At 50.6% G+C, this 25,341-nt stretch overlaps 9 protein-coding genes across 9 annotated transcripts; 5 read left to right on the top strand and 4 right to left on the bottom strand.

Annotated features, from left to right (window-relative positions):
• Window positions 1–643: 643 nt before the first annotated feature.
• Window positions 644–2,188, top strand: POX_d05858 (uncharacterized protein; the record flags this gene model as incomplete). Its single annotated transcript, XM_050114694.1, has 1 exon — window positions 644–2,188. One exon carries the CDS (start codon window positions 644–646, stop codon window positions 2,186–2,188), a length of 1,545 nt encoding a protein of 514 aa, XP_049969645.1.
• Window positions 2,189–3,733: 1,545 nt separating this feature from the next.
• POX_d05857 (uncharacterized protein) lies at window positions 3,734–5,743 on the top strand (the record flags this gene model as incomplete). The annotated part of the gene is made up of 5 exons (XM_050114693.1): window positions 3,734–4,014; window positions 4,121–4,630; window positions 4,725–4,881; window positions 4,961–5,293; window positions 5,369–5,743. 5 exons carry the CDS (start codon window positions 3,734–3,736, stop codon window positions 5,741–5,743), a joined length of 1,656 nt encoding a protein of 551 aa, XP_049969644.1.
• Window positions 5,744–6,076: 333 nt separating this feature from the next.
• POX_d05856 (Ubiquitin carboxyl-terminal hydrolase isozyme L3) lies at window positions 6,077–6,960 on the bottom strand (the record flags this gene model as incomplete). The annotated part of the gene is made up of 2 exons (XM_050114692.1): window positions 6,077–6,777; window positions 6,909–6,960. The coding sequence occupies 2 exons, from the start codon at window positions 6,958–6,960 to the stop codon at window positions 6,077–6,079; spliced, it is 753 nt and encodes a 250-aa protein (XP_049969643.1).
• Window positions 6,961–7,618: 658 nt separating this feature from the next.
• On the bottom strand, window positions 7,619–9,924 carry POX_d05855 (uncharacterized protein; the record flags this gene model as incomplete). Its single annotated transcript, XM_050114691.1, has 6 exons — window positions 7,619–7,863; window positions 7,942–8,604; window positions 8,666–8,748; window positions 9,220–9,529; window positions 9,592–9,666; window positions 9,759–9,924. The coding sequence occupies 6 exons, from the start codon at window positions 9,922–9,924 to the stop codon at window positions 7,619–7,621; spliced, it is 1,542 nt and encodes a 513-aa protein (XP_049969642.1).
• A 1,360-nt stretch (window positions 9,925–11,284) lies between these two features.
• POX_d05854 (uncharacterized protein) lies at window positions 11,285–12,713 on the bottom strand (the record flags this gene model as incomplete). The annotated part of the gene is made up of 3 exons (XM_050114690.1): window positions 11,285–11,501; window positions 11,558–12,502; window positions 12,580–12,713. The coding sequence occupies 3 exons, from the start codon at window positions 12,711–12,713 to the stop codon at window positions 11,285–11,287; spliced, it is 1,296 nt and encodes a 431-aa protein (XP_049969641.1).
• A 303-nt stretch (window positions 12,714–13,016) lies between these two features.
• POX_d05853 (Pre-mRNA-splicing factor cef1) lies at window positions 13,017–15,577 on the top strand (the record flags this gene model as incomplete). Its single annotated transcript, XM_050114689.1, has 4 exons — window positions 13,017–13,042; window positions 13,098–13,131; window positions 13,197–13,540; window positions 13,594–15,577. 4 exons carry the CDS (start codon window positions 13,017–13,019, stop codon window positions 15,575–15,577), a joined length of 2,388 nt encoding a protein of 795 aa, XP_049969640.1.
• Window positions 15,578–16,081: 504 nt separating this feature from the next.
• POX_d05852 (Histone acetyltransferase ESA1) lies at window positions 16,082–18,014 on the top strand (the record flags this gene model as incomplete). The annotated part of the gene is made up of 6 exons (XM_050114688.1): window positions 16,082–16,161; window positions 16,264–16,291; window positions 16,363–16,427; window positions 16,483–16,517; window positions 16,609–17,759; window positions 17,856–18,014. 6 exons carry the CDS (start codon window positions 16,082–16,084, stop codon window positions 18,012–18,014), a joined length of 1,518 nt encoding a protein of 505 aa, XP_049969639.1.
• A 1,563-nt stretch (window positions 18,015–19,577) lies between these two features.
• Window positions 19,578–21,809, bottom strand: POX_d05851 (uncharacterized protein; the record flags this gene model as incomplete). The annotated part of the gene is made up of 4 exons (XM_050114687.1): window positions 19,578–20,092; window positions 20,191–20,508; window positions 20,596–20,786; window positions 20,857–21,809. 4 exons carry the CDS (start codon window positions 21,807–21,809, stop codon window positions 19,578–19,580), a joined length of 1,977 nt encoding a protein of 658 aa, XP_049969638.1.
• A 434-nt stretch (window positions 21,810–22,243) lies between these two features.
• On the top strand, window positions 22,244–23,718 carry POX_d05850 (uncharacterized protein; the record flags this gene model as incomplete). Its single annotated transcript, XM_050114686.1, has 2 exons — window positions 22,244–22,407; window positions 23,496–23,718. The coding sequence occupies 2 exons, from the start codon at window positions 22,244–22,246 to the stop codon at window positions 23,716–23,718; spliced, it is 387 nt and encodes a 128-aa protein (XP_049969637.1).
• Window positions 23,719–25,341: the final 1,623 nt, after the last annotated feature.

The raw sequence follows: 25,341 nt of genomic DNA, 5'->3' as shown, positions 1-25,341 counted from the left end.
CTCTGTGTCTCTCATGTCTTGTACAAATCTTACGGTCACGCTCTTATGGCCATTTCATCATGGATCTTTCAGCGGGTCATTCTTGCTTCATTTTGTGAATTGAATAGTTGGCTCATATCATGCATTTTCTGTTCCCCTTCCTCCCTCCGCGTCTGTGATTTGACGCTGGATCGCTGATCCGACGCGGACCGGGGATGAGAAGATTGACGTGCGATTGGAGAGTTGGTCTTTCTTTTTCTGCGGGTTGGTCGGTTCATAAGAAAAAAGTCAGGGCTGGGATACGTCTGATCCCGTTTTTGTATTTTTCCAGAGAGAGAGAGAGAGCCTTTCCGCCAAAAAAACATAAGTTTTGCGATCAGATGCGCATGTAAGTCTTCTTTTGGCCCGCGAAGGAGGTAGAGCCGGAACCGGCAAAACTACTCCCCAGACTTGATTATCTTATCGTTTTCCTCGACTGTCTCGGAGATGGAATTGCAACCAGCATGTATGAATCTTGCCTCAAGCACCAGTATAATGCGTCAGTGAGCTAACGACTTCCAAACGACCATCGACGATCTTAATTTCTTCGCTCTAGAGATCAAAAGAAGCCAAGACGATGAGGTAAATCAGCTGGGAACATGACTGCAAGGAATCTATAAGTGAAATGCCACTTGTTCCAGTCAGAGATTCGGCGGTGATCTACTGCAATGCAGAAGACACGATTTTTCTCATCGACACACCTCTCTCAATAGCGCTGGCGCAGAATTTGTCCCGCTATGAATCTACTCGAGAGGAAGTTCAACCTGTGATCTCATCGGACGATCCAACCGCCGTTCCACAAGAACGTAGCAGAACGAAAAGACGATTACTGCGTTCAACAAGGCCTTTGGAAAGGCCTTTCCCATCTACAGAGCCCAAATCGCTCGCTGCACGCAAGAAGCTTCTGGAGAAGGTCCCGTTCAGTGAACAGCGATACCATGATGAGTTCATTCAGCCCCTCGTGAGATCAGCACTTGAAATGATCTCAGCTGGACACGGTGGGCAGGAGCATCCATGGTGCCTTCCCCGGGTGCTCTGTGATGATCCTCGTACTCGAGAGTCTTCCAAGTCTCCTAGTGAAGGCCTGCAACCCGTGAAGAAGCGACCTCGTGGATCATCCTCTGGATTGTCTTCTGGCCCGATGCAATCTTCAAAATGCAACTCTTTCGGGTCGATACCACCATTGATATTGTCATCCACATCCGACAACATCTTTCATTCTCTTAACGAATTGAGCGAGTGCGTTGTCAAAAATGTCTTTGCGGAACCTGCCACGATTGTGATTGAGTCCCCGTCCGACGGACTTGGACCAAATGAATTTATCATTCCACCGAGGGCCGACTTCACCATGTGCACACTTCCCCTTTCACCAGCAGAAAGCTCTGGACAATACTCCCGGATCAAGTCTCTTGATCAACCCATTCCTACAATCCCTTCGAGCCACAAATTCAATGTCTTGCTTTTCGACCCACCATGGCCAAATCGATCTGTGCGCCGAAGCGGACACTACCAAATCCATCCCTATTCCGAAATGGCTATTCTCACACAGCGATTGCGTGATATTCTTCGAGTTCACTCCTATCATGCTGACGCCAAGTTGAACCACCCTGATACGACGACACTCACTCGCTCATCTCTCTCACAAAGCCGGCTCTCAGTAGCAGGAATATGGATCACAAACGCCGAAAAAGCCCGTCGAGCTGCCTACGAAGCCTTGATTACCAGTGGCTTCCGTATCACTGAGGAATGGATATGGATTAAGACCACTGCCGATGGACAACCAATTTGTCCCATCGATGGACTCTGGCGAAAACCATATGAGATATTGGTGGTTGGCCGCGCGGATCCGACAGGTTCTGCAATTTCAGCCGAAGAAAGACATGATACTTGGACCAAGTCCAACGACTTACTGGGTGTTGACCCAGGCAGTATTCGTCGACGAGTCATTGCCGCAGTGCCTGATCTACATTCGCGGAAACCCAGTCTCAAAGAATTGTTCGAGAGGATATTCTTCATGGAGAAAGAAGGAGGTTTGAGAGTGCAATCATATTCTGCGATGGAGATCTTTGCGCGAAATTTGACGGCTGGGTGGTTGGCGTGTGGTAATGAGGTTTTGAAATTCAATGCAAGGGAGTGCTGGGCCGAGGCTCCTGCAGTAGAGGATGCTTGAATATCTGATTGAGTCTCTAAATATGCTTGAATGTCTCTGGAAAATAAGTGAGCCCCGAAATTTATGGTGCTGGGAGAGGAGTCTGTGACAAAACCAATGAAGTTGGCTGTATTGGCCAGCACGCTCATCAACGACTTATCCCAGAGCCAGTACGATAGACCTGTAGCATGTAGCTCAGAACAATTTTCCAGGCCAGTAGAGATGTTTTCCATCCCGCTGGCGAAGCTTGAATAAAGCATACCAGGACGATGTCCGGCCTTTTTCGAACCGGGCATTTCATTCGATGAAGGCGAACTGACTCGACTTTCCCCTACCCATGTGATAATGTTCATGAAGGTGTCTGCTCATGATACACAAGTTCCAGTAGACCTAACTCATTTTGGTGAATCTACCTCGCAAAAGATACTCGGTGGGGGCTCATGCACGTTTTCGATTCTTCGTCAAAATTCTTGGTATGAGCCATGCAATGCCAGATAAGATCGAGATCTCGAGCTTGAGTTCAAGCCTCGAGCTTTCCGCATGGTCTTACACCTCCCGGACCAATCAACATGCCGCGGAATAGAGCCGCTGCCGCTGACAAAAGCCGGTTGTTCAGCGACAAAAGATCCATACGGTAGCACATCTCCATCCATGTTTGGTGGGTATGTATTCATCTAGCTGACTGGTTGGTACCTGGAACCTATTCCAATGGACTCTGGTAGCCACAGTCAAGGTGGGGTTTCTGTGTATATTCCTTACATGGCTGTACCTGAGACCAACTTCGAAGAGTTTCCATTGATAATTGATGAATCAATCAGGTGGAAAAATTAGTAAATAGTAGATACTGGATACAAATCTCACGAGTAATGATTGTCTATACGCCGCGCGGGCTTTGAAATCTCAGGTTACCCTTCGCTAAACGGGCCGGACTCTGGGTCCGTGACACAACCATGAATTTCTTGTGGTCATCGATGTAACCGACGAGTTTAGCGTATCTCTCCCTGAAGATCTGGAGCATGTTATACGGATCTAACCCAGCTCGTTTACCTTTCAACCTATGAGCAGATCAAACAAGCTTGCCATCATACTAGCGATCTCACCGCATTCTCCTCTTTGCATAAACGGACTCCAACGCAGAATCCTGACCTTCCAAATCTCTCGCCTCACACTGCATTTCTTCCAACCCGTCTCAGTTCAGAGTTCTCATTTTGAAGATATCAATTCTGCAGGAGTTCAAAAAGAAACACATCGTCCCCCCCTGGAGAAGTCGTGCTCAACCCCAAAGCGGAAAGAGCTAGTCTTCATTTGTGGTAGTGCCCGGCTTTTTTGCGAGCGACTTTACTTCAATTCCGATCTTTGGCGCTCGGCATTGCCGACGAGGCGCAATTCACACGTCTCATCCACGGGGCATTCGTCTTTTTTGTTCACACTGCACTGCCAATCCATTATTTAACTAGACGAGTCAGCGACTTGTGAACCATTGTCGAAAGCCACCTCACAAGAGACCCCGTTTCCTCATCTTTAATTCCGCAACCGCTGCATTTTGTGACACAGCCCACCTTGGACATGTCCTCTCAACCTAGATCATCCCGAGACGGTGACGGCGATGACAACGATCAAGAAAAAGGCCCAACGTTAAGCCTGGCCACCCACGAACAACCGAGCTACGCTCAACGACCAGAATGTTTTACCTCGACTCTTCAGGAATGTTTGTTCGTACTCACAGCTACCATGGCAATTGGACAGCAGTCGTTCTTCCAAGGTTGTATAGTGGGTGTGACGGCGTCTATTGGAGCTGATCTAAATATGAACTCGGCAGAGATCACTTGGATTAATGCCGGTGCTTCGTAAGTACACCAGCTGTTTGTGCTTCTACTTTCATTACATCATATCAAGCGCACAATTTGCAAGACTGGAAAAGCGTTTACTGACATTCAAACACCCACGCTTCAGTCTCAGCAGTGGTGCTTTCCTGCTGACATTCGGCAAACTCGCCGACATGTTTGGCCGCAAAGCGCTGTTCATCATCGGCATGGCAGGCTTCACCCTCTCCTTACTAGTGGCCGGTTTCGCAACAAACGCCATCTATATGGACGTATTCTCCGGTGTTCTTGGCCTATTCGCAGCCGCAGTCGTACCACCAGCCGTGGGCGCTTTAGGCGCCGTCTATGAAAAACCATCCAAGCGGAAGAATCGCGCCTTTGCGTGTTTCAGTGCGGGAAACCCGCTTGGTTTTGTCGGAGGAATGATCATCTCCGGGGTTGCATCCCACGTGTATAACTGGAGGGCATCATTCTGGGCATTGGCTGTTGTTTATGCCATTTTCACGGTGTTGACGGTGTGGACAGTGCCGGCGGATACGTTTGCGCGGACGCCCGTGACTATGAGCGCTCTTCGGCAATTTGATCTGTTAGGCACGGCGCTGGTGATTGTCGGATTTGCTTTTTTCTCGAGTTCACTCACGTAAGAGCCTTCTTCTCTTCTTTCTCATTCTTTGTTTTCCAGGGCCAAGATATTTTGGGAGGAATTTAAAAGCTAATTGTTTTTTTTTTCACAGATTGGCTGGTGATGCGCCGCAAGGCTGGAAGACAGGTTACGTGCTCGCTCTTCTCATTGTGGGTATTATTCTGCTTGCTGGATTTCTCTACTGGCAATCAGTTGCCGAACATGCCTTGATGCCATTGTGGGTTTGGAAAGATCGCAATTTCTCCTTGGTAAGAGACTCATCTCACTGCGCATATACCAGAGAAAGCATTGAACTAATGTGGAAATCTCCCTTTCTTAAATGTACAGCTTATGGCCAACTTCTGCCTCGGCTTCATGGGGTTCTCTGCCGTCACTTTTTTTCTATCGCTTTATTTACAAGAGATCAAGCACCTCTCAGCTCTCGACATCACAGTGCGCCTGCTCCCCATGGTTGTCAGTGGCGTTCTCGTCAACGTGGTTTGCGGCTTGGTTCTCCATCGAGTCAGCAACACGCTCCTCGTCGGAGTCGGCTCACTTGCCTACTTGGCATCATTCTTGATCCTGAGTTTCATGAAACAAGAGGCGATCTACTGGGCCTACGTCTTTCCGGCCCTAGTCCTCGTTGTCGTTGGTGCTGATATCTCATTCAATGTGACCAATGTATGTGCATGTCCTTTTCCTTTCCCTTTCTTTTCCATTTGCAATCATGGAGATTGGAGACTAAACCAGCAATAGATGTACGTGATGTCATCACTGCCACCCAGCCAACAATCTATCGCTGGTGGCATCTTCAACACCGTCAGTAAACTGTGCAACAATCTGGGTCTCGGTATCGCCACATCCATCAGTAGTTCTATGACAAGCCAGATGGCTTCGTCTGGTTCGAATATTCGACCTTATTTGGCCGTGTACTGGTTTGGCGCTGCCTGTGCCGGTCTTTCGGTTGTGATTGTTCCATTCTTGACGCTTGGTACCCAGGGGGGTGATGCAGTTTCGGGAAATGGGCCCACAGTGGTAGCCCCTGATGTTGAAGGCACGACTAAGAAGGTTCCTGGCATTGGGGAGGCTGTGGAATCTAGTGGGGAGGCGAAAGACCTTGAAAAATTATAGACATCTTTCGTGTTCCATTTTTCGCTACGAGGGTCGAATTGTTTTTCTCTCTCGATAGAAGAAGATCTCGTGTATTCAAAAGACGCTGGGATTTATCAGGTGTATGAGATATGATATTGGAACATCTGTCATCTTTAAAATTATCCCTTACACAGTATAGCAGACCTTATTTCTTCGATCTGAGCATTTGGAAAAGTAGATGATTCGATCTTTTGAAATCAACATATCAATCTCCTCCGACACTTCTGCATGAGGAAAAGTCATGTTTTTCATGTTACGGCGCATATCTTCTTCCATTCAACACCCCAGTCCATCATCCCAGACGCTGACTTCTCAATCAAAGACCGGCCCCAAACTCACAAGACTAAACCTCAAATCAGGATTCCCCCCCTCAGCCTCAGTCTTCAAAAACCGACGCACTCCCAACGCAAGCGCCGCCTCACTCAGCGCATCTTCCTCCGCGCCCAACTTGCCTCTCGCCAACGGCCCCTTCCGCCGCCCATCTAATTCCCACAACGTCCCATCCAGACCCTTGACAAACGCAACAAAGTGTAGATCGACATTATCCTCCGCCTGCGGCGCCGCCGTGTCCCCCCGCTTGGCCGCGTCCGCGTGCGCACTTTCCAACGCCTTACTCTCGTACAATAAATCCGCCCGGCGGATGGGCTGTAAGCCCTCCGCTTGTCGGAGGAGATGATCCAAATCGGAGCCCGGGGTGATATGTTGACGGGGTTCACCGTTGGCGACGGCGTGGAGCAGGCCGATCAGACCGCAGGCGTTTCGGATGGTCTGTTTGAACCACATGACTGGCTCGGAGGGACCGGAGCCAGTGTATTCGTCGAGGGAACTATCTTCTGATCGTCGAGATTGCTCATATGTTTCGGAGACGGGGAAGACGAGGAGAAGAGCGTGAGATGGGCGGGGGACAAAGGCGAGAAGATCGGGCTCGTCGATCGAGTAGACGTCTGTGAAGCCGAGAGATGGGGGGAGACCTAGTTGGTGGACTAGGTGGGACATGACTTCGGGGTTGTTTTCTGGGTGGGAGAGAAAAATGGCGTATTAGTACATTCGGTCCTCCTATCTTGTTATCATAGTGGGTGCGATTGTTTTCCCCCCAAAGCAATGAGTGTCAGATTAGGAGCATGGAGATGGGGGGGTAACTTACCCAGTGGCACAAAGGCCTTTTGAGTATTGGGAACATCAGGATTGTCGGCCATTGTGGAGAGGGAGGATTTGATGAAGATGACAGAGTTCAGATTATGTGATTCGAGATAGGAGAATCTTCAAGGTGGTGCTGGGGGAAAATACAAAGTCAGGATGAAGAGACAAAAGACGAGGGAGTTTGTGCCGAGGAGATGAAGTTGCGGGGGGAAGCTTTTATCGGAGCTGTTCTCCACACGCATATGACGCCGCCCCCGCCTGCGGCCAATTTTTCTACCTGAAGATCGGACGAAGACAACCATAGCCGTCAGTTCGCTTCTTCCGTGGTCGTGTCTGCAGAGCACGAGATTATTGAATTTCAAGCTGAGGCATAGTATTAGTGAAATAGGGGGAAGTAGTGGCCATAATGTATTCAGAACTGCAAAAGCTCTTCTCGAGAGGAGCAAGGGAGATTCGTCCAAGGTAGGCTGTAGTCGTGCAAGCACGGTGGATCTCATGCTATGAGAGGGAAAAGCTATGCGAGAAACAAGACAAGTAAAACGATGGAATTTTCAAGGTCTAGTGCTTGAAAAAGGAGCAAATTGAGATGTATCAGCCGTGGAGAGTCACGAAAGGTGGTCCGTGATAGGAAGATCGAGTCATCACATTTGTAGAAACCTCTGCGACAACCTGCCCGAGAGAGACAAAGAAGTAAGAGTGGCATACCTTCTATTCTTAGTGTCTCACGGGGGGGAGGCCTGTTTTCAATGGTGCATAGATGTCTGTCCACAACTCACTCGCCTCGCCAAGGTAGTAAGTCAGGCTAACATCCGCCATGCTCACATCATCGCCGCCAGACATCGTCTCCAGTTGGGAAATGATATTCTCCAGGCCAAATGCCTTGCCTGTGGCCTGGGTAGCGCCAGCTTCCAGCATGACATTGACAACATGAATGTGGAAATGGTAATATGTCGGTTGGTCTGTACAGGGAAGCAGGAATTAGAAAAGTCAGATCTTGACCACGTTTGGAGGACGGGGTGGTCGTGGCCCTAGCTTACAGTGAACATAAAGCTTCAATTGATCTTCTTCCAGACCGGGATACATCTTCACCGTGGCTTCCAAGACCCGCTGTCGTAGGTACTTCAACCAGGGAATGTGCTTCTTTTGCAGATCTCTCAGGCTCCAAATGTCTCGGCGATGCACCAACGCCAACAAGTGGAGCGAATTCATCGTTTTTCGATCCCAATTGAGGTCTGGCAACATTAAAAAAGCGTCTTCGGGACCCTGGCCCGCATCCCGCATGATCACATCTTCTTGCTCCGTTCGACCTTCGAGGATATTGAATACCCAGTTCAGATGCCCTTCCTCACGCTTCGCCTGCATAAACGGCCGAACATACTCTCGGTAAATCTCAGGAGTCTCGGTCACCATCCGCACTTGCTGGTCAGAATACTTTTTAATGTGCTTCGCTGTGCATGGCCAAATCAGGTTGAGCTTCAGATCCTGCTGGCTGTCGGCGGTTTGGCCACTGCCACCGGTAGATGATGCGAGATACCAGCGGTAAATATCGTTGTCACCGAGGTTTTTGACACGAGAGATTGCTGAGTGGAATGCTTGAATAACCTCTAGAGACTCAGTCGCAAAGGCTGCACGTTCAGCAGTCAAAATACCTTGCTGCTTGTCGATGGTCCCGAGCAGAGAGATGCGCCGACCATTTTGATCTACGGCCGGTGAGTTCTAGTACTCATGCGGATGGTGAAATGGCTTCTTGAGACCGCATACCTTGCTTCAGCAGCTTGTCAATTTGAAATTTGGCAATAAGGGTTTCTGGATCGGCCCTGGGCACGTCTGATTGATTCTCCATCCTGAAAATCAATGTAATGTAGCGAAGCAAACTTTCTATTCCCACAGCGATTCAAAAAGAATAGCAGCGCGGGGACTGGGCTCTTATCAACGTGACAATCAAGGGCGGTCAGTCTATTTGTCTTATCGCAACCTTATCGTCTCATCTCTCGTGGCAATCCGTCAATCGCGATGAGAGCGCAAAATGATCCCAAGGCATTATAGATTTGCTACTATGCACAGATTCTCAAATTGAGACCCTGTTTGAATTTTGCATATCCTGGACCGTTGCAGCAATACTTTCACAGAGATCTGTCTTGATTCTCAACCAAGCTTCAAGACCGGTATCGATATCTATACATTGTTCTCCCTCGTTTATTAGACTTCAAGTCGCCTTCTTCAATAGCTGATACTTTCTGCCCAAGGGGGAATGGTATAAGTGAAGGACCGCTATCTTGGTCTGGTGACCGAGTGTAAGGCTCATTTGTCTGAACTTTTCATTGTCGTCGATACTCCATGCATCTGTGTTTCCAATTAGCCCAACTCCCGAAATCTGAAGCATGCATGCCAGACTGGCAAAACTCACCGTCTCTGCAAATCGAATCCACTCCTCTACGCCTTTGACAAAGGTATCGTCTGCCGCAGGAAGATTCTCATGTCCCCAAACCATCATCTCGTCAAACGTGCCTTGCGCATCGAGGATTTTAACCGACTCTTCTGGTTCTGATTCCCCGTCGCCCATCGAATCGCTATTTGACTGTTGCGTTACTGGAAGAGTCCGTTCTGTCGGCGTGGCAATTACGCCTGTTGGTGCAGAGAGAGCGTCAGCAAAATGTGTGGTAAGACAACTGGTCTGGGATACTCACCCTGATAGCCCTCTGGGACTGCGACCCGTCGACCCCGTAGCCTGCGTCCTCGAAAGTGTGCAGTTGAATGACCATCTGCCCAAGAATTAGAGAAAACCATCAATCAGCTTTCAATGTACCAAATTTATTGCACTGGGAAGCCAATTCAATTGCGCGCCTGCGCTTACCCTGCTCATCTGTTTGCGTGATCCAGAATCGGTCTGGCGACTCGATTGGTCCATCGTGGTGGATTCGACATGGGAGGATATTGGGAGTGAATTTTGTGACTTGTTCATTTTCAGTCTGTGAGTTGAGCGGTTTTGAGCCTGCTTGGAAGGTGTGCATGTCCAGCATTGTCGCGCGATCGGTTACAAATTGGAAGGGAATTAGGAGGACCGGATTGGCTAGCTGTGAAAGCACAATGTCTGCCACCAAGTGTTTGATCCAAGTCGTCTTCAAGGTTGGCTGGGGACAAATGTGAGCAGTTGAGTCGGTCAGTGATATTTATGTCGAGGACGCCGGCGTTGGATTTTTTAACAGGGTAAGTTGACGTCCCCGAGGCGCGTCGCGTATTTCCGTTGCCCGTTCGTTATGACGTTCGGGCGGAGAAAGCTTACTTTTGTCTGGGACCGGTACTTTGCTAGCGTTCCCAACTTCTGATAATAAAGTGTTTTCACAAACGCGCAAATACGGAGACTTTAGAAGCAAGGATTTCATATTTTCCAGTTTTATTCGAGCCTATATAAACATACATCCACCTGTATTTCTTACTGCGACCATGTCTTCGAGGGTCAGGACCAGACTCCACTCACGGAGTATCGACTCGAAGCTCTAGATTGGTTGCATGTTCTCGATCTCTCAAAAAGAATGCGACTTAATCGTACCAATGATCTATTAATGAATGATAAATCATGGTCACCAAAAGTAGAGAGGGTACAAAAGACGTTTCCAAGTTCAAAAAATGAGAAAAATAAGAAGCAGAAAGCCCTAACACAGGGAAGCAACCTCGCAACCATATGACGAACTAGGCTGCTGGCATCCACATGGATGGACTCACGACAAACAAGCTCTAGACGGAGCTCTGAGCCCTCATAAAGAAATTGAGAGCTCTCCTATAATAGAGTGTATAACTTCCAAGTCCTCAGCGGACGGGCATATTGTTCCAGGTCAGTCTCATCCATTTGAACTTCTTCACAGAATCTACATAGCTATTTGCCTTGTGGGCGATATAAATCCATCCATCGAATAGGAACAGACTGTCATTCGCGCTCTAGGTACATGTAGATATCCATTACCCCGATTCCAGTACATATGGAGGTGCACAAGAAAAGACTAAGCGTAGTGTACCCTGGACGACTACATGAAATCCACAGGCTGTTGAGGTTTGTGCTGGCAGCAATGGAAGAATCTATGGACCGAGTTCACATCTTTTTCCATCGTCCGTTCAATGTCTCTCATGCCTTGACTATGGAAAAACCACAAAAGCACCCGCCCATAAGCTCGAGACGAGGAAGCCTTCATTGATCTATCGCATCTGATTGAGTTCAAAAGGATATATCATCAATTGTGCGGAGCTATTCGCCACGATCTAAAATCCAAAAAACAAAATAGTTAAATATGCAGGTAAGCCTCGAATTTTGACCAATGTATTCATCCAATCGCCAATGCACGCCGTTGGGGAAAGAAAAAAAAAGCCCATCATTCAAATGATTAGTTAAAACCCAGGAACCTTGAAATCCTTCGACATCCACTTCTCCGTAATCTTCTTCTTGGACTTGCGAGGCTGAGACACGGGCTTGCGGGACTCGAGTTTACCCTGCACAATGAGCGTACGGAATCGATCATCCAGGAGATTACCCTCGGGCTTGAGCAAACGAAGTGAATCCTGCAGCTCGTCGGGGAGAACCAGCTCCAGTGGCTTTTCGGGAGGCCTGTCGCACCATGTTAGTATTCGAGGTCGTACACGGAATGAGGAATGTAGTCTTACGCAAGCTTGCCACCGAATGGCTTCCGTCGCAGGGCCAAGTCATCTCCCTCCCCCTCGGAATCGTCACCATCGGACTGATTCGCACTCTCCGATTCCTTTTGCTTGGCAAGTTCTGCAAGTTCCCGAATTCGATCCACTTGGGCTTCCTTCTTCGCTTGCTGCTCTTGCCACTTGGCTTGCCTCTCGGCTTCCTTGCGACGCTTGATCTTGTTGCGCTGAGCCTTGGTCTTTCGCTCGGGGCGCTTCTTGTTCAGCCAATCCGGCTTTTCGTATTCACTCTCAAAGCCCTCCCAAGCACTCTCGTCATCGGACTTGACTTCACCATCGTCGTTCTGGGCCTCGGCGATCAACCGCTGTCGCTCCTGCTCTTTCTTCTCCTCCGCCAGGCGTTGTTTCTCAGCCTCAACGGCCTTCTCGCCGTGCTCCTGAAGAAGCTTGTCCCAGTCTTCGAACACTGGGTTATAACTTGTTCCTGCGTGGGGCATACGGACGGCTGGAATGGGTTTGCCATTAGCGGCGAGTGAGATTGGTGCATGCTTCAGGGTCTCTGGGGCGACCTTGGGCTTGGGCTTTTCAAGGAAATCGAATTGGGGGTCGTCGTAGACAGTGGGCTCCTCGGCATCCTCCGCCCAAGGATCGTAAATCTCGTCGCCGCTCTTTTTGTTGATGGGATTCGCCTCCTTGGCGACTTGCTTCAATCGCAGATAATCCTTTCGGCTGACCCAGTCCTTCTTGTGTTTCTTTGACGTAGGCTCAATCACTCCATCTGTGACGTTGGGATTACCACGCTTGCGTCCGTCCAGCGCGGGAATAGCAGATCGCTGAGCGATAATTTGGTCGGCTCTGAGAGGCTTGCGTTTTTTGACAATTGTTTGTCGAACTTGCGCATCTCCGGTCTTGTCGAGGGTGAAAAGTTCTTCGGACGCCTTCTCTGCGAGAACACCCCTATTTGAAAGGAGAAATAAAGTCAGCGAGCAAATCTCAGGCTCCTACCCTTCAGGTGACCGAAATCGTAGACGTACCCTTTAATTTCGTCTTCTTTCAACTGGCGCAGACCTTCCTGCACCTCTGTAACATCAACATTCTTGCGCCAAGCCTTCTTACCCTTACGGGATGGCTGCTTGTACTGTGAAGGGGCCTTGACCGACGTTGACATTGTGGATGTCTTTATCAGCTCTCCTCTTTTTTTGAGGGAAAAGAGGCTGCTACACTAAAACAAAAAATCTAAGAAAATCCAAAAAAAAATTGGGATCCGCTTACCTAACGCGGGGGCGGACACCGCGGGCGGTCAGAGCACTTGGACTTGGCGAATTCGCATTTCCTGCAGCTTCGTGAGATCACGCGCGCGTCGACTGGTGTTATCGGGGGATCTGCTTTCTAATTGCGCCTTGGTTATCTTTGAGCGGCCTTTTGATTGCTCGTGAGAGATCTTGGAAAGCTCACCGTCAAAGTTTTCAACATGCCTGTCGTAAAAGGAGGTGTCTGGTGCGTTCACACTCATCCGCCTCGCATTGCAATCGTCGCCGCTAACAGCTTCTAGGACGAATATCGAGGACGAAGTCCTCCGAGCGGCCGTACGTCATTTTAAATCTCTTGAGGATTTCCCAAAATATCTGCGCTAGAGACTGACCATTCGCAGGTCTCCAAGTATGGACTCAACCAATGGGCCCGTGTGTCCTCTCTTCTCGCCCGCAAGACCCCCAAGCAATGCAAGGCGCGTTGGATCGAATGGCTGGACCCTGGTATTCGGAAAGTTGAATGGTCGCGAGAGGAGGATGAAAAACTTCTACACCTGGCCAAGTTGATGCCAACGCAATGGCGCACGATTGCTCCCATCGTCGGACGTACGGCCACCCAGTGTCTTGAACGGTACCAGAAGCTTCTCGACGAAGCTGAAGCTCGTGAAAATGACGAACTTGGCCTTGGAGGGCCGGAAGGTGGTGAAGCAGCAGCTCCCAGTGCGGACGATGTCCGTCGGCTTCGGTATGTTGATGAGAGATTCTATGCGGATGGAACAAATCGCTAACTAGTCCCAGTCCCGGAGAGTTGGACCCCGATCCCGAGTCTAAGCCTGCACGCCCCGATACGATAGACCTCGATGAAGATGAGAAGGAGATGCTCAGTGAAGCTCGCGCCCGTCTTGCCAATACACAGGGTAAGAAGGCCAAGCGCAAAGCACGAGAGCGACAATTGGAGGAGTCTCGTCGGTTGGCCGTCCTGCAGAAACGTCGTGAACTGAAACACGCCGGTATCAATGTCAAGGTTAAGACTCGCAAGCCCGGCGAGATGGACTACAATGCGGACATTCCCTTTGAGAAGCCAGCAGCCCCCGGCTTCTACGATACGGTTGATGAACAGGTTCGAAATGAGCGCCAACGAGAAACGTTCGACCCTCGGAAGCAACAACTGGCGAATAAGCGGAAAGGCGAGGAGGACGAAGACGCCGAGCGCAAGAAGCGCAAGAACGATAAAAACAGTAATTCGGCAGCCTTCGCCGCTGCGGCACGTGCGGGCCAGATGCAGAAAATCCGTGAGGCAGAGCAGAGCAGCAAACGGAGAGGGTTGGTTCTTCCTGCCCCACAGGTCAGCGAGGGAGAGATGGAGGATATTATCAAAATGGGTATGGCCGGAGATAAGGCCAGTCGGATGAGTAACGATGAAGAAACGACCCGGGGTCTTATTGGAAACTATGGCGCGATTGTTGGAGGAACGCCGATCCGCACACCTCGAGCAGCGCCGGAAGAAGATCACATTGCGAACGAGATCAAGAACATCCGAGCTCTCACGGAAACACAGTCATCGCTTTTGGGAGGAGAGAATACGCCCTTGCACGAAGGCCGATCTTCGACTGGTTTCGAGGGCATTGCACCTCGACGGCAAGACATCGTGACCCCCAATCCCATGGCCACACCTTTCCGGCAGGCCAATGGTGTCGGTGCCACCCCTATGCATGGCGGTATTGGACCAGGAGCCACACCTCTGCGTACTCCTCGGGATCATTTCGCATTGAACAGGGAAGAAGGGGGCGCTCAGCTCGTTGGAAGCACACCGAAAGAGATTAGGATGCATGAAAATTTAACCCGCCAGTCTATCCGCAGCAAGCTGGCGTCATTGCCGAAGCCCAAAGAGACTGAGTGGGAACTGGAAGAACTTCCATCCGAAACCGCCGAGCCCTCTACGAGCGTAGAGATGACAGAGGAGGATGCGGCCGAGCGGGATCGCCGAGAGCAGGAGGCCAGAGAGAGAGCTGCAAAGGCAGAATTCAAGCGTCAATCGCAAGTATATCAGCGAGGACTTCCTCGGCCCGTCGTGCTCGACCTGGGGGCGTTGGTGCAAACCGCTTCTCATGCCAGCGACCCTATTGAGGCTTTGATTGCCAAGGAGGCGGCCCTCATGATTGCTCACGACTCGCGCAAGCACCCACTCCCCGGTGCTAAAATTGAGGGCAAAGCACCAAAGCTGGACCGCCTTGATGACCATTTCTTGGAAGCCGCGCGGGCCGCTCTGGCTGCCGAAGTTGCTTTGGATGAAGCCCAACGACAGCAGAAGGAATGGCAAGAAACTTGCGACGATGTTTGGTCAAGTACTCGGGCTCAAGCTCTGCCCGGTCTCGATCGCTACGGTGATGACGAGGAAGACAATGCGTTCCAAGAAGAACAGCGCATGATCGCAGCATTCGACGGCGTTCAGGCATCCTTGCTGGCCACTGCAGAGAAGGGTAATAAGCTCGAGAAGAAGTTGGCTTTACATTACGGCGGTTACCAGAACCGTGCTAAAGCTCTCCGAGCTAAGATTGTCGAGGCGGGCACGGCCCTTCCAAGAGCGCAAGATGAGTTGGATGCTTTCCGGACGTTACAGATCTCAGAGGAAGCTGCTGTGACCCGGCGACTGGAGCGTTTGAGGGAAGCAGTGTCCTTTATCATGCGTCGGGAGCGTGAGGCTCAAGAACTCTACAAGAGTCGAAAGGATGAGCTGGATGAGCTCATCGCTGGAACTGCTACAATCAATGGCTGGCACTGATTTAGGATCGGAACATGATCCCCTTTGCTTTATTTGCTGGTTTCTGGTTTCTGGCTCATGACTGCTGCAGGCGCCTTGATGTAACTTTGTACTATAGGAAGGATTCATTTACTTTAACAAAGCAATCCGCATGGGGCTTCTACATGTGTATTGTCCCTATGTGATCTTTCAGGTTGCTCTCAACATGACAGATGACTTGACACTCTGCCATCATCCCTGTATCTTACCAAATGCTACGTAGCAGTAGACACTAGGCTTTGAGAGAATAGTTGCCTAGCATGGACCATATCTCCCTGGATCCAGGCGCAAGATTCCGCACCTCCACGGGGACGAGCTTGAGCCGCACCGGCGGGCGCGGTCTTGCTGACATAACACGCATCCCCGGCATCTCTGTCTTTTGCCTTCATCACGCACCTGGCACCGATCGTGCATCGCACCACATACATCGATTTAATCGGAAGATACCCATATTCTCACTCAAACCTCTACTCCACACGCACCGCCATGGGTCCCAGAGAGTCTGGCGAGGTGACGGGCACGCCTGACCCCGTGGAGAAGGGACTCGCCACCATCAACACCATCACGTATGTTTCAGTACAACAGCACATCAGAAAACCATCCAAATCTCGCTTTGGAGGCTTGCAGTCCCGTGTTTCCTCGGTCGCATGTGCTAATTCAGATGATAGACTCGGTGTAAAGGCCATGGTGCAGAAGGTGAGGAATCCCTTGGAGCGCAAAAGCCTGTCCTATATCACGTGACTTGATACTAAAGCCGGAGGTATCAGGATGGTGAACTTCGCAAAGCAGAGATTCTATCGATTCGGGAACGGAAGGGGGGTTTGTCTTTTTAGTAAGTTTTTGTACAGGGATGATTGTTGTCATATCTGGTACTGACCATTTTGCAGTGTTCACTATGTTGATTTTAACAAACGTCTCGATGGTGAGTTGCCTGATGATCTTGGATCTTTAGTTTTTTGGTTGTTTTTTTTTGTGTGGTTACTGAATGAATGCTGATGGGATGTACTTTTCAGAGTGGGTTCCTGCTGCACGGATAGACCTCTCGCAAGAGGTGGAATGGCCGCGTCCTGAGAAGGCCGAAAAGAAAAAGGCTGCAGTCGCTAAGGCCCCCAGCAAGAATGCCCAAAAACAACATCGTGCCGATAGCCGCGAGGTATCAAGCACTCCAGATGCATTTGGCAGTAAGAATCAAAATGTATCGAAGACACCGCGGGCCTCGACAGCCGGTGGGAAAGAGAATCGTGATACGCCCGGCGCAGATATCTCGATGGTGGGATCTGAAGGCGTCTCCGTTGCCGGAACGCCCAAAGTCCTCGACTCCGAGGACCTGGAAATGCCAGATGCTCCCCTCAAGGAAGAAGTCAAGACTGCCTCTGGCGAAGTCATCACTCGGGAGGAGGAGATTGAGCGGCTCCGAACAGGTGGAAGTATGACCCAAAATCCCACCGAGGTTCACCGCGTGCGAAACTTGACCAAGCTGCAAATGGGCAAATACGACATTGAGCCATGGTATTTCTCACCGTACCCAGATTCTTTCTCTGATGTGGACCTTGTGTACATCGATGAGTTTTGCCTCAGTTATTTCGACAATTACCGCGCCTTTGAGAGACATCGATCCAAGTGCACAATGGTCCATCCTCCGGGCAATGAAATTTACCGCGACGACAACATTTCATTTTTCGAAGTGGATGGTCGACGTCAACGGACCTGGTGCCGAAATTTGTGTCTTCTGAGCAAGCTTTTCCTTGATCACAAGACGCTCTACTACGATGTGGACCCGTTTCTGTTCTATTGCATGTGCACCCGCGACGACACTGGCTGTCATTTGGTCGGGTACTTCTCCAAAGAGAAAGACTCCGCCGAAGGATACAACTTGGCATGTATCACGACATTCCCACAATACCAGCGAGCGGGTTATGGTCGCCTGTTGATCGCCATGAGTTATGAGCTCAGCAAGCGTGAGGGCAAATTAGGCTCTCCAGAAAAGCCGCTAAGTGATCTGGGATTGCTGAGTTATCGTCGATACTGGCGAGAGACACTTGTTGAGTTGCTGGCAGAACCTAATCGGGAAGCGATGAGTGAAAATGAACTCGCTCTGCTCACATCCATGACGGAGAAGGACATTCACGAGACGCTGTTGGTGAATAACATGCTTCGATACCATGTAAGTTTTGACCAAGGAGGCCCTGGAAGAGTCCCTTGACAGTGATTGAGATTCGCAAAGCTTGTATCGGAAGACTGACATTTTCCCCCTCCTTAGAAAGGAAACTGGATCATCGTCCTCACGGACCAAGTTCTTGACGAGCATAACAAGCGGATGGAGAAGGAGAAAGTGAAAGGGTCACGCAGAATCGACCCCGTTCGCCTGCAATGGAAACCTCCCGTCTTTACCGCATCCAGCCGCACTTGGAATTGGTAGAGAGGGTCAAAAAGAAAAAGAAACGTTTCGTGACCAGCAAGCTGCTTTGGCGTTCTTGCTGGATTACATGATTCTCATAAAGTCTGCTCGGCCGACGACTAGACAGGCGTTGAAGTATGTGAATTACCGGTGTTTGGGGAACAGGAAAGCGTTCTGGAAAGATATCACATTTGAGGAGTTTGGCTTTGATGGAATCTTCGATACCTTTTGAATTATTAGTGTCGTCTGTTTTTTTTCCCCTCCCTCCTGAATCGAACATGTGTCAAGCAGAAAAACCCACACCTAGTTTACCTCCAAAATGTAAACTTCAAGAACTTGGAAATTCACGAGGTATACCGTACATCAACTTCTCTCGACAAAGATGATACCTCAGACCTAACCGCACAGACTTGAAAGCCCAGATATTCTCTTACGCAGCTACCTAGTTTGCCCCTTTTCACTTCAGTCGTTTCTTCCATCCGCATAAGACAATCCATTCATCCCATCCCGTCTTGGTCTTCTGCCTGAATCGCCCGATTTCCATCTCCACCATCCGTCTCAGCACCAGATTCCAAATCCAATTCCTCTTCCCCCATTTACACTCAAACAACACCCCTTCCTTACCTTCTTATTCTCCATAATACTGAATCTGAGAGCTGTCATCACCGAATTCAACTCCCTATTCCAACATATTCTTCACATCTGCCCCGGATCATCGCTGCCGTGGAACAAACACAGCGGATCAACATGGAAACTCCAGACTTTGGCGCTATTTTTGACGCTCGCGCTACGCTGCTGGTCATGATGATATTAGGTTCATGGTGAATTTGGCTTGGAGCTTGAGCCTGAGCGACTGCGTTCATGTGTGTAGTGGTGGGGGAGGGGGGGTCTGGTGGAGACCTCTACCTACTATAGGTGTGTATGGACGGTCGTCATGTAGAGGCGGGGTGTCTTGTATTGAGTTGGATTTCTTCGAGATTGTGGTGGTCAAGTTTTGAGGTTGAGGTTTTGGAAGACTTGACTCGATTTCGATTTGTTCCCGGGGGATGACGGGATGGGCACGGGGCTATTCAGCTCTCTTCTTGAAGTAAATTATAAATGCAGATGCAATAATATTCATTAGCCGAGGGGAACATGGCTTTTTGTATTTGGATAAGGTCCGAGAAATACTTGATAGTGACTGAGTTGTCTGATTCACTGGGGAGAGCTTATTCGTTGATTTTGACTAGAAGAAGAAGTTGATATAGTTCTGCTTACGATCCAGTCGTGAACATAAGTTAGAAGGTGTACGTCGATTGGGACCAAGTCGAGGTCCCTCACCTTTATTGGAAATGTGGACATGGGTGAATCAAAGATATCATTGATATGGCCTTGGCATCAACGTCACATTGCATTCGACCAGCTAAAGCCGACATATAAGTCATAGTCAGATGACCAGGTGATAATTAAAATACAAAAATAAAAAGAATAAAAAAAAAAGTAGACCGCATAAACCAGTAAATTCATCATCATGGAATTGGCATTCTTTTGCTTCTGGCCCAATTCTCAACCCCACCCCCTCAAACTTCCCAGTGGGCTTTAAAATTAACCACTGTAGTAAGGGTTGGTGCAGGTCCAAGAAGTCAAGACCGAGCCACCAGGGCCAAAGGCAGACTGCAGGGCCAACACAGCCGCCCAGGTACCCATGCCAGAGGTGGCGAGACCGCACAGGGTGAAGATGAGGACAGGAAGGCTGAGATACCAAGTCTTTTTGAATCCACGGACCCAGCGAGAGATGCCGCTGTCATGGCGGGTGGTTTGGCCGGTGGCGGGATCGAATCCTTCACCTTCCAAGCGAGCACCGTCCTGGATTTTGTAGGCCAGATACATGATACCGGAGAAGGAGTAGGTGAAGTTCAGACTGAAGAGACCTCCGACAAAGTTGGTGAAGGCGCCAAATTGGGGCACCGACATGCTGAGGACAAAAGCAAGGATCCAGTACACGGGTCCGAGACCCCACCAGAGCAGCTTGCCCTTCTTGGTGGTGATGGCGGGGAGGTTGAAGATGGCTTGGCCGACTTCGAGGTAGACAGTCTTCATGCCGACGTTGAAGTAGAGGACTAGAGAGATCCCGCAGCGTTAGTTGATGAAAAGAAAAAAATGGCATGGGGGCCGCAAAGGAAGGCACAGTGCTGATGAAACAGAGGTCTTCACTTACAGATGGCAAGCCAACCAGTGAGAAGAGAGAGAACGTTGCCCACAATCTGAATGTGTTGGGGGTTGACGGACTGGGTCACGTTGGTGTAGGCGTATTGGCCGTAGAAGTGGTAGACCTGGATCGACGACCGATTAGTGACTGCTTGAGACGCATCTGAAACATTCCGACCAGAGCGTTTGCCGAAACTTACAAAGGCACCGAAGAAGATGTACACGACGGTGATGAAAGTCTGAGCTACCAGGAGACCCTTCCAGAAGTCCATGGGCCGACGCATCTCGGAAAGGAAAGCGACGAACATCACGGCACCCGAGTAGGCGTCTACACCAAACGCAGTTCCAAAATTAGCTGTCTGGGACTTGCACATTCAAAAGCATTATTCTTGGACCGGCCTTGACGTTGACTTACAAACCATGCTGTTGATTCCGGTGAACTGAGCCGCAAACAGATTGTGGTCGGTGGGCTGGTACAAGGCAGGCGGGGTTTCCACAAAGGTCATGACGGGAGCCATCGTGGCTGGGTCTGCCCACTCCTTGGGCAACACACCGTTGTTGACAGCAGCCGTCGGGTCTGGGCCGTTCTTGACAGCGGCGACGATACTGGAGAATTATAGTCAGTACGAGTTGGGATCGTGAGGGGAGATCCCTCATTCTCGCAGACGGTCCTTACATGATGATAAAGGTGACAATGTTGATCCACACGGCCAGGTTGCAGAACCAACCCAAGTGCTTCAGAGATCGCATGAAACCACTGGCCATACCGACCACCAGAGAGATGATGCCGCAGACGATGTAACACAGATTGGCATCACCACCCAATTGGGCAATGATACCGGTATTTCCGAGCAAGACGACGGCCACACTCAGGAACATCTGGACCGACTGCATGAAGTTGATAAAGTGACGCATCCGGGGTCCCAACAGACGCAAGAACGGGTCCCCGAAGCTGACCACGGGGAACCGTGCCGAGTCTAGAGCCAGGAACACGCGCCAGATCATGATGCCCGAGGCGAACGCCGCCAAAGCCATGAGGATGAAAATTCCCACCCCGAGACCATACCCGGTGTTGGAGAAGACGTAGGGTGTTTGTGACCATCCCAGAATATCAGTCGTGATCAGATAAAAGATGGTTCCCCAGCCCGCCGTGCGCAAGGCCCGCGCGGCGGTCCGCCACTCGGCATCAAGGTCGTAGGTAGGAGGAGGAGCAATGGGGTGGGGGCCACCACCTGGTCCACCCGAGACGGCCACGTCGGCCTTCTTCTCGTATAATTGGACCGACCGCTCACTGTCATGCACCTCTCGGGACTCGTGAAGCTTGGCATCCTCGTAGGGGTTGTTCTTGAAGTAGTTCTTGAAAGAGCCCAGGAGACCACCGCCGCCGGTGACGGCGGTATAGCGACGGTACTCTTCATCTTCAAGCTCACGCTCGATCTTGGCCCAGTAGGTGAACTCTTCAAACGTGACGGTCTCATCCACACGAGCCGCGAGACCCCACTCACGCTCTCGGATACCGGGGTGAGCGGCAGACTCTTCGAGTTTCTGAAGCTCACCGGGAGACGCTGTGGCCTCACGGATCTGCTCCGTTGGAGCAGTAATGCCCACGGGACCCGGGAGCATCGACATGTTGGGTGAAACAGGTGCGGGTCGTGAGCCAGCAATCACCTGGGGCAGAGTCGACAGAAGGGAGGAGGGAGTGGGAGTGGGAGAGAGGGAGAGAGGGGAAGAGAGAGAGAGAGAGAGAGAGAGAGACGAGGGGAGTGAGGAAGGGGATTGGTTCCTTTTAGGGAAGAAGGGAAGAAAGATCAGGAGTGTGAGGGAGTCGTGAGAGGGGGGTCAGGCACGATAGAAATACCTGGAGTGATCTGGAGGTTGACCCTCACTCTCACCTCACCTGTAAACTGGGACCCCGGATTCTCGCACGTTGCCGCTACTGCACAGGCCGACGTATCTTAATCGTTCCAGCTATCAATGACCCACTCGACTGCTCCGTTCGTCTCGACCGGGGATGGATTGAGATGAATAATATCTTGTGGTCAAAGCGATTGGAATTCGACTCCATGGGGGCCCCCTCGGACGTGGTCCGTGACCACCCTCGCGCCATTCGATACCATGCGGCTGCCACGAGGCGAGTCGACAATGTGGGATCTCGTGCCTTGTGGCTGCTCCCGCAAAGGGCGAGTCTCACCTCCGGCCAGGCATTTTATTTGCGCTATTTAGGTCTGTGAGCGGGGCATTGGATAAGGGACCGAGAGAGACGAGAAAGTGGAAAGGGAAGGGGCGTAGAACCTCAACGCCACGCCAATCACGGAACATCTGCGCCGTGAAGCGGGCAAATCGCACCCAGACGGGCACCAGCAACAGCAACCACAGTCATTCAACTGACCTGCATTGAGACGGAAGATTTCAGAGTGGGGACACTCTCAGTCGATTGGAGAAGAGACTGTCCTAGAGCCGAGTCCGAGTCCACCAGCCTCTCCCAGAGGAGAGTCCCTGGCCCTCTCAGCTAAGCTCTGCGGCCGCAGGAAACAAGAAAATGGGCTGTGGCCGTATCGGAGGCTTGATTGAGATAAGCTTCGCGAATGCGGAGCTTCCGTCTCGGCGTTGAAACGGAGGGGCCATCGCAGAACCAGGACCACTTTTTCTCTGCCCCCCCAACAAGAAAAAGAAAAAAGGAAAAAATGTGGCCATCTGCAGGTCCATGTTTCGTTCGTCACGCCCCCCCTCTGGAGCTGTGGATATGGGCTTGACTCGTTTGGGGCCAGCGTCCGAGGTTTGGAATTTGGAGATATATTGTCGCCTGTTGGTGGCTCCACTCGTCTCGGTTAACTGATAAACAACGCAGCGTGTCGGTGCAGTGGAAGTGGAGGTGGCGACCACTAGGAAAAGCAAAAGAACAGAGGAGAGTGTCAGGAGCGTACATCTCTGTAATCCTTCTCAGTTTACAGCGTATAGAAACTTACCCCAGACCCAGTGAAGGTGAGCCATCTCAGTCGGGATACTCTCGTACACTCGTACAGGGGTGGTGCACAGGACAGTACACTACATTTTTGGTGCACCAATGGCAATGAGGGTTCCTCGTCAAGAGTCTGGGTAATCGGACAGGCCCGTGGATGCCGATACTCTCTGCCCATGTCGGTCCAAAATCAATCCGTTGGACATTTGACGATAATCCCAATCTGTCCTGGCGGTCGCTTGTTGCCGCCAGGCCCCATCAGAAATGAAGACCCCAGCAGTCAGAATCCGTCGCATATCCAGCTGACAGCCACACGGTGACACGGTCTTCAAGCTGACTGTCCGCAGACAATCTAGGTCGGTTCTCAAGAAGGGTGTTCAAGAGGTACTGGTCTTTGCCATACCGTACGGATGGATGGTGGTCAATTTGTCACACGAGTACGGGTCAAGTCTGACGCGATGTGATTCCAAAGCGCCAAATGTAACGTCGGCACTCCGGCACCGAGCACTTGGTCTCCTGGTGGAAACCAATCACATGGTAGAATGGCTTCTTGGACGACGGGTCAGGAACTTTCCATGAACTCAGTCGGTCCACTTTTCGAGGTGCCTATCCATCGAGGGTTTGGCGCGAGGCGTACATACACCGAATATACCGTATCGGCGTATACATACACCTGCATCTGCCTTTGCTCTCTTAGGATGCTAGACGCGAAGCATAGCATGAGCTTGGGAATGACTCTCCTGCGACTCATTAGGCCAGCCCAGTTTGGCGTCGCTTGGAATCCAAAGAATAAGCAATGACTCGGCATCATCGATGTGGCATTATCACAAGATTGTCCATCGCCACGAGTCACACACATGCGCGGATTCCACTCTACTGTAGGTCATGCTGCACACGCGACACTTGGCTCCGGAAGGAGTATCATACACGCGCCAGGGAGATCGAGGTTGGCAATCGACGGAGTTCACTTCCACTCCGACGTTGACACTTCATCGCCAGTCACACGAAATACCCGATCTAAAGAGGGCTGCCGGACACGAGTGGTATCAAAGGACGATTGCTTTGAGCCTCAATCCCTCGGGTATTACCTAGACCAGGGTAGATTTTTACTGTAGAAACCAAGGGCCCAGGGTCCTGGGCATCGAGTTTACTTTCAATAGCATTCTTATTCAAGGGCCTTTGTACTTGATAACTTTTTTATTTCTCTCCCAGTACCCGCTTGAGCAAATTCTCTTATCCGAACACTGCACACTGCACAGCGTAGAGTGTTCACTGGTACACAGACAACTGTGCAAGTCCCACGAGCTGCCCGGTGCAGAAAGTGTCGTACTCGAGTACGTAGCGGTGAATTCCCGGGGACGCACGAGGAATCCGGTCCGGAGGTTGGAATTGTCTCGGAACTGCGGCGGGGGACCGATGCAGAGAACAAATCGGGAAGGTGATTCCCGCTTTCCTCGGCAAGGTTTCTTCCATCCGCCTTCGGTGCCAACTCAACTGGTTTTATTCCAGGGAATTGATCCAAATTCCCAGAACCACTCCTGCGTGTATCCAGGATGTATCCGAATGTCGTCGTTCAACTGTTGGAAATGGTTCGGGAAGATACCTCACCTGTGCCATTTCCCACAGAGAACTCTACGGTCCCTGGAGGAGAATGAGAAGACTCGATCAAGCCTTCGTGGCGCCCGCCACTGGATCTTGGCCAACCATACTGTGATATTATCGCGATAAATTCGATCTCTTTTTTTTTCTTTCCGTTTGCTACTATGAAGCGTGGAACGATATGCAGGTGAATCGATAAATAGGCGGGGAGAATGACCTTAGGACAGGAGTTCTGTAGTATGCCTAATCAGAGATCTTGGGACACCATGACAGACTAGTGTATAATGTAGAATTCGTAAGATTAGGCTTGTACCACAGCCACTACTGTATTTTCAAAACTTCGTTCAGCCCGTCTTAGGCTCCAGCGATCTCACCTCGGCAAACCCGGCACTACACATCCGCTTCCGCTCGGGATCGGTGGATTGGCTGAATTCTGACTGATTGTGTCTACACAGCGAGTGAGACAAGTCCTAGTCAGTGTGAGACTTTTTTCAAAGATCACACCGACTATAATATCCCAATGGGCGGCATTCCATAAGGGAGAGAGAGAGCAAGAAGAGGGATTTGACAAGCGAGTAGATCCGGGAGAGAACCCTTGATGCC

This window comes from Penicillium oxalicum, chromosome IV (assembly GCF_001723175.1).
Source record: "Penicillium oxalicum strain HP7-1 chromosome IV, whole genome shotgun sequence".
NCBI lineage: Eukaryota > Fungi > Ascomycota > Eurotiomycetes > Eurotiales > Aspergillaceae > Penicillium > Penicillium oxalicum.
The sequence above is the reverse complement of the archived record's forward strand: the minus strand, read 5'-3'. Positions and strand labels throughout refer to the sequence as shown.